Source organism: Echeneis naucrates, chromosome 9 (assembly GCF_900963305.1).
Source record: "Echeneis naucrates chromosome 9, fEcheNa1.1, whole genome shotgun sequence".
NCBI lineage: Eukaryota > Metazoa > Chordata > Actinopteri > Carangiformes > Echeneidae > Echeneis > Echeneis naucrates.
The window spans coordinates 1,707,834-1,720,446 of record NC_042519.1 but is presented as its reverse complement, the minus strand read 5'-3'; the positions used below and the strand labels follow the sequence as shown (position 1 = coordinate 1,720,446).

Below are 12,613 nucleotides of genomic sequence, written 5' to 3'. Positions count from 1 at the left end.
ACTTTGGTAACAATGCTATCAATATTTGGATCGATCCACCCACCCTTCACCTGCATGACCAACAACCTATTAAAATATGGAGGAATGTGTAGATTTTGTAATTTGTCAGAGTGAAAAATAGAAGAGAAGGCACTTTGTGACAACGAATTATCAAAGAAAGATTCCCAAACTGTCAGGATTCTTTAAACTTATATATGCATACAAGTATATAGATGTAAAGGTAAATCCATCCAAAGGGGACTCAACAACAAGTGGAAGAGACAAGTGGGCCAGAGCACACCAAGCCCAGGCAGCAGCCAAGCAAGAAGACCCTACAGCGTGGACCCAGATCTCTGAGGCAACAATAGCATGGACAAACCGGCACATACTTATTAGGTGAAAAGGCATTGTGTCAGAACACAGTAGCTGACCTCTGGTCGTTTTTCTTTCTGGCTTATGGAGGAACACATCACCATTGTGTCTCCCAAAACAATCTGCTGGCTATAAATTTTTGGTAGGTCCAGGACTGTTATTAATGTGTGTATAACACATTTTTATTGTTTTTATTGTGAGTTTTGGGGGTGTCTAAAAATACTCTCAAGCCTAAGGCTCAATAACAGGTAAAATATGGGTCTGGCTGTTGTCACTTAATCACAAGTTTCACCATCCAAGATTCCCTTGTTTCCAACTAGCCATACTTTTGGAATGTGTATCATAGTTGATCATTAAAAAACACCTTCAAATTGTAACATGAAGATTTTCTGATGTTCTTGTTATAAATTACTACAGTGTCTGCCATATGACTAAATGTGATGTACTGTGTTTGAATAAAAGGAGGAAGCTGAGTACATAGAGGGAAACCACACAAGCACATGAAGAACATACAAACTCCTCATACTTAAACCCACAGCCTTCTTGTTGTGGCAATGCAAATTATGTAGCACCATGCAGTTTAGGTGCAATAAAACTGAAATATACAATTTGGTGGGAGGAAACCCATGCAGGCACAGAGAGAACATGCAAACTCCACACAAAAAGGATCCAGGCCCGGGAACCGAACCAGTGGCCCTCTTATTGTTGGGCAACAACGCTAAGCACTATGCTGCCTCACTGCCAAAATATCAATTATCAAATCAAATTAAATCAAATGCATTTATATAGTGGCAAGAGCAGGAGGAGAGAAAATGCAATAAAAATGAAAGCAAAACATAGAGAGGAGGTATGTAAGGACAGATTGAAAGCTGGTCACTCTAAATATGCTTTTATTTACTAATGACTAATTTTATTTACTAATGTGCTATTATTAGCAGTAAGTGAAAATTGTATTTTTACTGAAGAAGTAACAATGGGAATTGGTTAGTATTGTGTTTTCTAATGGTTAACTAATGGCAGCTATTGCAGCAGCAGGTACTGAGCAGGAACATGGAGCAGAAATTATTCGGGACCTTAAGGATGCAGACAGGAGGAGAAAAGACTGGAGGGATAAAACAACTACTACAGGTAGAGACAACGTTAGTGATATATAACTGCTGTAGCTCAAAATGCTGAAAGAGTTAATGGTGGTTCTGAAAGAAAGGTGTCAGATCATGCCATGTGGCCACCAGGGGTGGAAATAACACTAAAATAAATGGTGTTACGAATGCGTTGTGATGAGACACCGTGGATTCCGATCAGTGGCTGGCTCTGATGAAACATAATTTGTCAAATCATGTGGATTTTCAGACACACTTATCACTGAGAGACATGACACCAGGATGTATTATGGGAAGTAGATAAGCTGGTGGAGGTAGTGCAATGCTTTGAGCAATGCTTTGCAGGGAGAGTTGGTTCCTGTCATTCTTATGGATGTTACTTTAACACACAATGCCAACAAAAAAATGTTGCAGACCAAGTTCACTTGCACCATTCATGGAGAAGCTATTCCCTAATTTCCCCAATTTCTAGTTCTTTCTTTTTGCCTGTTTGTCTACCTGCTCTTTTATTACCTGTGCAACATCTTTTTACTGCCTTTTTTTAGCTTAGCATCCTTATATTAAATAACCGCTAGCAAGCCCATTTGTTTTTCTATGTCAGTTGAGGAGTGAAATGGATCAAATGTAATTTGACATTAAAGGTGTTGCATATGCTCTTTATACAATACCTATGACCCAAACAGATCCTGTGATTGTATTTACCAGTATTATAAATAGTTGCACATCAGCCACTAAAATTAACACATTTGGATCATCCTTTACACTGTTACACCTGGGCAAGCCATTGGATGCATTATTGTAAGCTTATTTTCAGGGGAAGTTGCAAAAAGCAGGTCAATTTGTTGCTAAAATAAATGTGTAAACTGCACCATTACATAGATTACACATTGGGGTTACTCAAATTGACTAGCAATCTTGGTTAGAAATGTGATTTGAAATTAAATTAGATTTGCTTGTGTACTATCACATACTTTTATTTGTAAAAGTAGCATGAAAATAAAAAAAAATTAACCTCATTTTTTTTTCTAAACAAACACAATTACATTTTTCCTCAGCCATCATTATTGCTGACATCACTTGCAGCCAAGCAGACAGATTGGTGTGACTGAGCGTGTGACAGAGAACATGCATGAATTGCAGAGTTTGAGTCACTTTTCAAAAGTGCATTGAGTTTAAAAATACATTTTTGAAGTACATACATTTGTTTGCTAGGTGCTTTTTGACCAAAAAGTTTACTGGGTTGTCTAAAAAAATTTTCCAAATCTATAAACTAAATTAAGGGAGGTTCTTATAACTGTCACGACCAGGCTAGGACTCAGGACACAGGTGCAGGCTTCAGGTATAACAATGAAGTCTTACTATGAAAAATATCAAAATAATAATCACTCCACTAAAATTGGGAAAACACACAATTGGCTATTAAAGGCTCATCAGTAAATGAAAATCTCTCCAGGTATGGAGGAAGCAAGAACTCGAAATAAGAAGGCATAAACAACAAAAAAAAACAAAAGGTTATGAAAATGTTAACTATGGAGTAAACTAAGGTATGAAAACTTACAACAGAAAACTCTCACTTTGAAGAAGAAGAAGAAGAAGAAGAAGGTAAAGGGGAACAGGTGGAAACTCTCAGAAAGCAATCAGACCGAGACACATGAAGAAGGGAAAGTGACCTGAGAGTTACTTTTCAAAATAAAAGAGGAAATGGCAAAAAAAAAAACAAAACAAAACATGGAGACAGGACAAAGACCCAACTTGACCTCACGTAGTGTGACAATAGCTAATTGTATGGGCTTTCACCCTTGTCCATACCAAGATGGGTGACAGACGGTGAGGAAATTCAAGTTCCTTTGGAATATCTGTCAATCAGATTAGCTATTCTAGGAAAAAAACAGCAGGTAACATCTAATGATTCATGTCATCATTAAAATTTCCTAATATTGATTTTGGATTGGAAGGAAATTCAAATTAAACATCTGTCTGCTAAAATTAAACACCAGCATGCACCTTTTGCCAAGGGAGAGGAACTCTTGCGCACATACTCAGCAGCTGACCCAAAGCACTTGGTGAAGGTCGATATTGGTGGCACAACGAACAGGTGCTGAAGGTGGCCGCAGAGTCCATCTGCAGCACTATCGACAAGAGCAAACACTTCCATCCATCAAGATGCCAGATTACATTCATTTGAGCAGGAAAACACCCAGACCAGACATTGTTGTGTTCTCAGAAAAATCAAAGCAGGGGGTCATGCTTGAGCTTACGGTACCCTGGGAGGAGAGGAAGGAGGAAGCCAGCAAAAGAAAGAAGGGGAACTGACAGAAGATTGTTGCAGACGGGGGTGGCGTACCTGGCGTTTGCCCATTGAAGTGGGGAGCAGGGGCTTTGCAAGAAGATCACTTTGATCACAGCTGCAGAAAAGGCCTCAAGATGGCTGTGGAGTAGGAGGGACAAGGAGTGGGCTAATGCCATTTGGACACAGGCCGGGAATTTGCCTGGTTGAGGGGGTATGAAGTTGAGAGACCTAAAACCCCTATGACCCCAGGTTCTTCACTGAAGATGCCTCCAAGTGCATCGAAAGATGTATGTAAGAACCAAGCACACTATGTGTCAAGAGCTATAATTTTACTGCTACTAATTCTATACTCTGTTGTTGTGCTTAAAAATACTTTGTCCTCAGTAACTTTTTTGGCTGATTTTTTTTTTTTTAATTGTGTTTCGAATGCAATTGTCTGTTTTTTGTATTGGATTTTGAATACATTTTGTAGTGCATAAGAGCAGAGTGTAATTGAAAGATCTACACAATAGTAGAACAAATGCCAATGATGAATGGTTTCCAGAAAAAAAAAAGGATTAGTTAAGCAACAGTTTGGCTGAGGGAGCCAAGGATAATTAGTAGGATGGATTTGTGAATGAGGGCTATGAAGATGAGGAAGCTAAAGGTAAGAAGGACTTGAGACTGCACCACTGAACAGAGTTCAAGATAAAAAGTCCGAAAGCAAAAGCAGTGGAAACCACTGGCCACAGCTCATTGACTCCAAAAAGGCAAACACCTACCATGATGCTGCATGCACCGTCAAAACAAAATATATCATCATTCAGTGTCTTGTTGTTTTGTATTATTTCTTTATTATATCTTTAGTTGATAACCAAAATGTAGGTTGTGCACTCAAGTTGAGATGTGAGAACCTCTCTAGAAATTCTGGTTCAAAAAAGTTAAACTCTTGCTGTCATGCCAAAAAAGTAATTACTTTGTTTATTTCTTAATTCACTTTTTCAATTATTTATAATTTAAGTAGAACATATAACTTTGCAATGTGTGAGTGTCTGATATGTTTTATAGATTCAAGATTGTCACATTCTCACGTAAATTTTTAGTGACAAATTGTTGCAGCAACAAAAACAAGTACAAATCCAAACAAACTAAACAGAAAGCTGACTGGGGAGTGCAAAAAATTCTTCCAGTCTTGCAGATTGGTTGAACTTTTGTTTTCAATAAAGTGTTTAAAAAAATTGGCGGAAGTGGCGCCGGATATTTGGTCACCCTTCCGCTTCCTGTACAGAGACTCGCTACATCACGCCATGTAAGCATTTACAATTTAAAAAGTGAAAGTATGTGTTTATGATGGTTTGTACTTATATAGAAACAAGTCGGTGACTAACCCCACAGCTGTTACTGAACGATACACTGGTTAGAGAAAACCAGGGTGGCCTGTGTCCAACCACAAGGCATACAGCTGCTAATGTTAGCTCCAAGCTAACTCAACTGTCCAAATGGCGTTTAGCTAGTCAACGTCCGTGGTGTAGTCGAGTACAGTCGTATTGCAAGGCGCTGGTAAATCTGTTGGGAGTTTGTTCGATGGGATGTTAGTGAGTCTATTTTGCAACTGTCTGGAGTCAGTGGAACGCAAATAGAAGTGCCATAAAACCTCATTATGACGTTTTTTGTGCTGCCCCAAGCTAAACTTGATCACGTGAACAGCTTCTCACTGCTGTAGATCTAAAATGCTCCAGGTGTTCCCTAAGGGTTGGACATCACGTTATCAGTAAGCCCTGAGTGATCTTGGCAAAACGTCCAGGGTCGTTTAAAGGAAGTCACGTCTGATTTCAGATTTTTTTGTATTCAAATAAATAAAATAAAACTATATTAAATGTATGGTTTGTTTCACAGTAAAAAGCTTCTTGCCATTCTGATATCTGAAGAAGTCTTTCTTGTTAGACAAAGATATTAACATATCCGTAAGTACTTTAACAGAGTTATAGGTCACTGTAGGTGTTTTGTTTCTCCTATACATAGAGACAAATGATTCTTTAAGGCTAAAATCTATAGGGCGCACACATGAATTAACAGCCTCATGTCCAGTGATGCCTCATCTGACTCTCTCAGCAGAATGCCAAAGTCAAAGGAAATGCTATCTTCCACATCTGAAAGTGACTCTGACAGTGAAGTGGAGACCAAGGTTTGTGTCATTTTCTCCTTTTTTCCTTCAAATCTCTTAATGCACTCTTGAGGTAAAGGACATTAGCTGATTGTGCTAGCTAAGTACAACTGTTATCTTTAAATGTTTTTTCTTTCATAATTTGTTTTCTGTATCAGAAACCCAGAATATAACCCATGTATGTTTATAATTTTAGGCGAGGATGTAGTGTGTGCAGGAATTAGAATTTATTCCTATATATATGTTTTGTTTTTTTTTAGGCAAAGAGAAAGAAGTCTAGTGTGCCAGAGAAACCAACCAAGAAACCAAAGACTGGAGAGACCTCCAAACAAGGTGGCTCATCCAAGGGCAGCAGTAATGGTGATGATAACATGTTCCAGGTTAGTCACAGGAGTGCTCTACTGTGTGTTTTCAATTTTATTTTTCCTCTCTTTTGCCTTTTCTCTATTTGGGGCCACCACAGCAAGTCAGCTCTGTGCTTGAGTGATTTGGCTATGCTGGACACCCTATCTGCCGAAACCGTTACTAATTTTTCTAGGCTTGGGACCGGCACGAGCCTACCACTGCTTAGCTTTGTGGCTGGGGTTTGAACCCAGGTCACTGCATGCAAAGCATGCATTGTACCACTGAGCTACATCCCCATGACCAGTGTGCTATAGTTTATATAAATTTCATCCGTATATTGGAAGGGGTATATATAACTTCTCCAAAAATTACATTTAGTTTCAAATTATTTTGGCAATAATGCAGCATAAATGTATAATAGATATTTCTTTCATGAAGTTTATTTACTTTACCCTTTAACACCTGAGATTCATATAGCCCACCTTGACTTTTTGCTTATATTAGCCATTAAAGGGCCAGAAAGTATCCTGTCAGTAAGTGCTTTTGCCCATTTTCCAGCTGATTTGCCGACTTCTGGCCACAGCACAGGTGGAATTACTGTTCTGACCCTATATTGCCAGTGAAGCGCTACCTCTTATCTTTCAGAAACAGCTGAAATGTCTCAGATAGAGGAAATATTCGTTAACTTACAGTAATTCGAAATGCTGTTCTGTAAATGTGCCGCAGGCAGCTCACTCGGTTTAAGGTTAAAGTAAAATGTTATTCACTCTGACTAAAACAAATAATGATTGCTCACTCAGGAAGTTAATAACTAAAAGATTGTACCATAAGGTTTTGTGTGATGAAAGTCCAGTCAGTTTTACTTTTTTGGGCCACAATCTCAAGTCATATCAAACAGATACAATCCTGGGGAACATAGAAGCTGTGCATTTTTATAGGACAACACAGTTATGACAGACAATTAATCAGAGCTGAGTTCAAACTTAAATTTGAAATCAGAAATATCCCCCAATGACCTAAAATGGCTTATATCTATAAGATATCATGGTGGTTTTAAGAGTCAAAACCATCACAGGATTGTTTAGTATTTCTCTAGCTGCTCAATGAAGCTTATGTAGCAACATGTTAATGAACCAATCATAACAGAGGCTCTCAGTCTCTCTTTATCAACTGACAATTTTCTGAGTAATGAATAAATGAAAACATAGCAGATTTCCATTTCTAATTAAAGGGCCAAATTCTGAATATAGAATATGTGTATTTCTCTGGATTTCAGTGTCATTTTAACTTCAGGAAGAGAATCCAATGACTGAGTTTGCTTCTTACAGATTGGAAAAATGAGGTACGTCAGCGTCAGGGACTTCAAAGGTAAAGTCCTGATTGACATCAGAGAATACTGGATGAACCCGAGTGGTGAAATGAAACCAGGGAAGAAAGGTAATGTTTAAATTAGTGTAAGTGATGTATAATAGAAGTTTTTGGAGATGTTGATATTTTGGTGGGTTGCAATTACGTTGAAGTAATTTTAAATCTCCTGTAGGTATCTCCCTCAACCCTGAACAATGGAACCAACTGAAGGACCAGATTTCAGAAATTGACGATGCCATTAAAAGAATATAAGCATTCCTGTCAATGATCTTAATTATCTAGCAGCTCATCAGTTTTGTAAAAAGTGTGGGATTTTTTTCTACTTGTTTAATTTGTAGTTGTATAGCTCTAGTGTTGTCTGCATACTCCAGTTTTTTCTATGAAAATTGTGTCTAAGTTGTTGTCATGAAGATATGGGTGGATAAGTATGTGACTGTATCAGAGTCAGTGGATAGGGTGCATCAACGCAGTGATGTTTTTGTATTAAATACTAATAAATTAGGCCTTAGCTTAATATTCAGTTGAGTTAATGTTTAAGTTTGTATTAACAGTTTGACTTTTACCTGTATAGAAATGTTAAGACTTTCCTTCATCTTACCTTTATATTGCATTGTACCCAATCTTCACTTTCGAAAGCCAAACCCAGACTGTCACATTGTATCTGTGGGGAAGTATTTCGTGGGTTGGGGTTTAAAAATAAAAGCCACTGTTAAACAAATTGGAGTTAATTTATTAAAATGAACAATGGTTTTTATAAATTATGATGCATATAATTTTTCCAATATGATTAAATGACTGAAATCTTCTCTTTTCTTTTTTCTTCTTTACGAAGTTACATAGGAAATATACACATACATACTTACATATGTGTATATACATATATGTGTGTGTGTGTGTGTGTGTATATGTATGTGTATATATATATATATATATATATATATAGGTTATAGGTTATATATAGGTTATGAAAAACAACTACCTGTAGTAAACCTACCTGAGCCAACCAGAGATAAGCCAAAGTCTTAGGTCAAAAAGGTGAAATCCATCATGAATCAGCAATGATTCAATGTGTACCTCTAAGTAATACACCTCCTCTCCCACAGCCCTTTTAGCAAGATGAGGTCTTATACTACAGGACTATACCAATTCAATGATAAGCCAGAGAATTTACATGCATGACAGCCTTCATTTACCACTGCAGTGCCTGACTTTCACCTCACAGCAACCCAAGAACAAATGAAAATTTCTGTCAAGTTCCCTGAGTGTGAAAGCACCAGTAATTATTCATCCATCCACCCATTATCTACCACTTTTCCGTTTCCGGGTCGCGGGGCTGCTTCAGCCAATCCCAGTCAATGTTCGAGAGCGAGTGGCAGGGTACACCTTGGACAGGTCGCCAGTCCATCACAGGGCACCAGTAACGATGCATCCATTCATCCAGGCCCATCTCATCAACATGTCAACGCGCCCTGGACACCACAGCTCACTCTAATGTGAGTGATATTAGAACGAGCTGCACAGAACATTGTGTTTTAGGTAGTAGGCAGTTCTAGACAGCCAGAGCTGTGGTTCAAACAACTCCAGCATTTACCAGTAGAGTAGAGCAGGTGGTAAAGCAGTTGGCATCCCTACAACCAAAGTTTATTCCTTCCTCTGTGTCTTTCTATGCTTCCAGATAGACAAACGCAACTTTCTTTTTATCGCACCAGAACAATGGCAGTGAAATCGGAAGCCTCGTGAGATTGTTTTCTAGTCCTGAAAAAGCTCCATACATTAGATATTAACCTCAATGACTAAAGCAGTCTACACAAAATTGTGTGTTGTCTCAGATGCCTGAAAGTAAGGCTCCTGGTGTACAGAGGATGGAAAAATACTCTTGATCAAAATTACATTAAAAGCTAACAACCTGTTTTTCGTAAAGAACATATAAACTGGACTCTTATTACGCAGTTTATTTAAATGTTATCTTTTTGTGACACTAGGTGTTGCTATAATACCAGGTCCAGTGACGAACAGCAACCCATGTTGGTCACATCAAGGTAGAACAAATTAGTGCTTGAATTGGGGCCCATTTCAAAAAGTGGGTTTAGTAAAAACTGAGTTGGTTAACCCTGATCTAAGGGAAACACTGCGTTTTCTGCTTCAGAAAGGGAGGTAACTTCTACTCTGACTCATTTTCTATGGTAACTGAGTCTGTGAACCTAACCTGGTCAGGAGCAGGTTTTCTTCATGAAACATGGAGTTTTCCTGACACCTCATCTTTGCAGAGCCAGAAACTCTGTTTCACTGCCTCATTCTCTCATTCATTCAGTCTGTCTCAAGCACATTTAAGACTGTCTATCTGAATAAAAATCCAGGTTTATCTGTTGCAGAGCCCAATAGATATACTGTATACTTGAATTCATTAATTCATTAATTCATTCACATGCTTTTTCCATTTCCGTCACAGGGGGTGCTGGAGCCAATCCCAGTTCATTCTGGGTGACGGAGGGACAGGTTGCCAGTCTACGCAGGGCCAACACACAGAGACAGACAGAGACAAACAAGCATCTACACCTATAGGCAATTTAGACTGAGTCAGAGTTTGTCGAACCTCTTTCATGAAATGAGCCACTGGTCATAGACTGACGAACTGCTTGTTCCTTACTGCTCCACAGATATATAAAATATGCTGTAAAACAACTCAAACTGGGTTTAAATACTTACGTTGGTTTTAAATAAGCATCTTGTTGGATCTGTTGGCAAAATTGGTGGATGAAAACCTTCTGGGATGTAATTTTGTTATGACTGTACTTTAAGCTAGCACCTATTGTTTACACTGCATAACTTGAAATGACTAAGACACAAGAGCGTGAAAAAAATATTTGTTGTGCTCTGTTTATATCCTGAAGATAAAAATGTGCAGGCGAGTGTCAGGGGAAAAATATTAATTATGAGGTCACAAGTTATGGGTGAAAACCTGAAAGGAATGAAGGGGATATGGGTGGTAGCAGTGGCAGCAGGTTTTTGTTGTTTTTTTTATTTTTTCTACAGCAGCCAGCATGTGCTGCTTCTTCATGTTAACTGCCTGGGTGGTACTGGTGGGAAAGACAAAGTAAATATAAGTAAATAAACTATTTTAAAATATGCGCTCTCATGCAGCAGTTTCAACCTGATGTGAAATTGTGAATTGGATATGACCTCTTTACCGCTTCCTACTGTCTCTTTTGCTGTGTTTATGATGACCTTATTTATTTTGTGTAATTATTGTGAAGGATTTTGTGTATGCATTTGTGTGACATCTTGGCCTGGAAGAAGAAATCTTGTATCCCAATGGGACATTTTTGGTTAAATTAAAATAATAAAATAAACATTTGTATGAATGCATTATTGTTAATGCTCAGATACTGGTAGGGTAACGACTTGATTGCCAGTCAGAGGAAGCTTAGAGAAGACTCAGAATGTGAGATGTATATTGTATGAATGGAGGAGAATTGTGGTTGTCAAGAGGTAAAGGTACAAAGAAAAAGTATTATTAAGGGGCATATAGATTTTTTTATAGAAAGTGTTTTTATTGATGTTGAATGGTAGATTAAAGTCTCACACTAACAAAAAATCTCTTCCTTAATCCAGTCATTTAGGACTGTGCAGCATAATCACTTCTGGCCCACATACCCATAGACTTGCGGTTGTCTATGGGTATGTTCTGTGCCTTATCAGGTTCTGTGCCTTATCTGAAAGCAGTTCAGGAGGATGGGAAAACAGAAGTAGGGCTTGTCTTAGGCATAACAAAGTTAGCAACCCAGTCCAAGGTGCAAGCTCTTTGGTGCTGTTCTCGCAGTAGAGATGGCAGATGCCATCTATGACAAACTTGACTTTAAGTTTGATGCAATCAAAGTCTATACAGACAAAGTTGTTCTGGTGCAGCTGCAACAAAATGATGATTGTATTCATATGTCCACAAGAGAATCCTACGTATCCATCAATCTTGCACATCAGAACAATTATGTATGTAAAGAGGAAAGCCTGGAACACCATGACCACCATGTACAGAGTTCTTAGTTCAATGGGCCCTTATTTCTGTAAACTATCTGCTAAGCTGACACAACCAGTGCGAATTTGATCTTAGTGATTCTGAAAAAGACTTAGCAATCTGATTACTTGCCCAGACAAACCTTTATTTGTGTGTCCTAATGTAGAAATCAAGAGTTCCCCTTTGGTTTTTCTGACAAACTTTCTCAGACAAGAAACTTTACATGGAACAGTGGAGACAAATATAGGTGGCCATAAACCAGCTTTGCAACAAAGACAGAGGTGGAGAGTGCCACGCATGAACATTGGAGGAGGGGATCTTCTTTTTCTCAGAGACAAACTCAGACAAACTCTGACTCAGTCTAAATTGCCTATAGGTGTAGATGCTTGTTTGTCTCTGTCTGTCTCTGTGTGTTGGCCCTGCGTAGACTGGCAACCTGTCCATGGTGTACCCCTCCCTCACCCAGTGTGAGCTGGGATTGACTCCAGCACCCCAGGACCCGAAACAGATAAGCGATAGAAGATGGATGAATTAATGATTTTGAATATTGAAAATGTGTTAAAAGTGTGTTTATACTGCTGTATACTGTCTATTTTGTTATATTCTTTTTATTTCAGCAACATCCCAGCAGCATTAAGCTTACATGCTTACATGCACACTGACATGCTGCTTTGTGGCACATAAGCTTCTCACGCAGACAGTTGCCAGCTAAACAATCTAGGAAAGGACTATTTCCCTGAAACATCAGGGTTTCCCATCACACTGTAAAGTTCACATCATCTTAATGCCTGCTAAGAAGAGAAATGTGACAGTAACTGTTTGAACTGAATTTATAGTTGACCGGTAGCCTGTCAAGTAAGGACATGGGAGCATCTGTTGACATTTCCCAGGCACTTGCTGCTGTGTGGACATATTTCTCAAACAAAGAGAGACAGCTTACAAAGCCAGACTGGAAACCATGTTCTTCAAGCAGTTGTATCACCTCGCCAGTGTTTGCTCTGCTC

At 38.6% G+C, this 12,613-nt stretch overlaps 1 protein-coding gene across 2 annotated transcripts; it reads left to right on the top strand.

Moving 5' to 3' along the window:
* The first annotated feature begins 4,984 nt into the window (after positions 1-4,984).
* On the top strand, positions 4,985-8,403 carry sub1b (SUB1 regulator of transcription b). Of its 2 annotated transcripts, none has more exons than XM_029510792.1 (5): positions 4,985-5,029; positions 5,836-5,905; positions 6,145-6,264; positions 7,558-7,666; positions 7,770-8,403. In XM_029510792.1, exons 2-5 carry the CDS (start codon positions 5,837-5,839, stop codon positions 7,847-7,849), a joined length of 378 nt encoding a protein of 125 aa, XP_029366652.1. In that variant the 5' UTR covers positions 4,985-5,029; position 5,836; the 3' UTR covers positions 7,850-8,403. The 2 variants fall into 2 exon arrangements, with proteins under 2 accessions (XP_029366652.1, XP_029366651.1); XM_029510791.1 differs by having other exon boundaries at positions 4,987-5,029; positions 5,833-5,905.
* Positions 8,404-12,613: the final 4,210 nt, after the last annotated feature.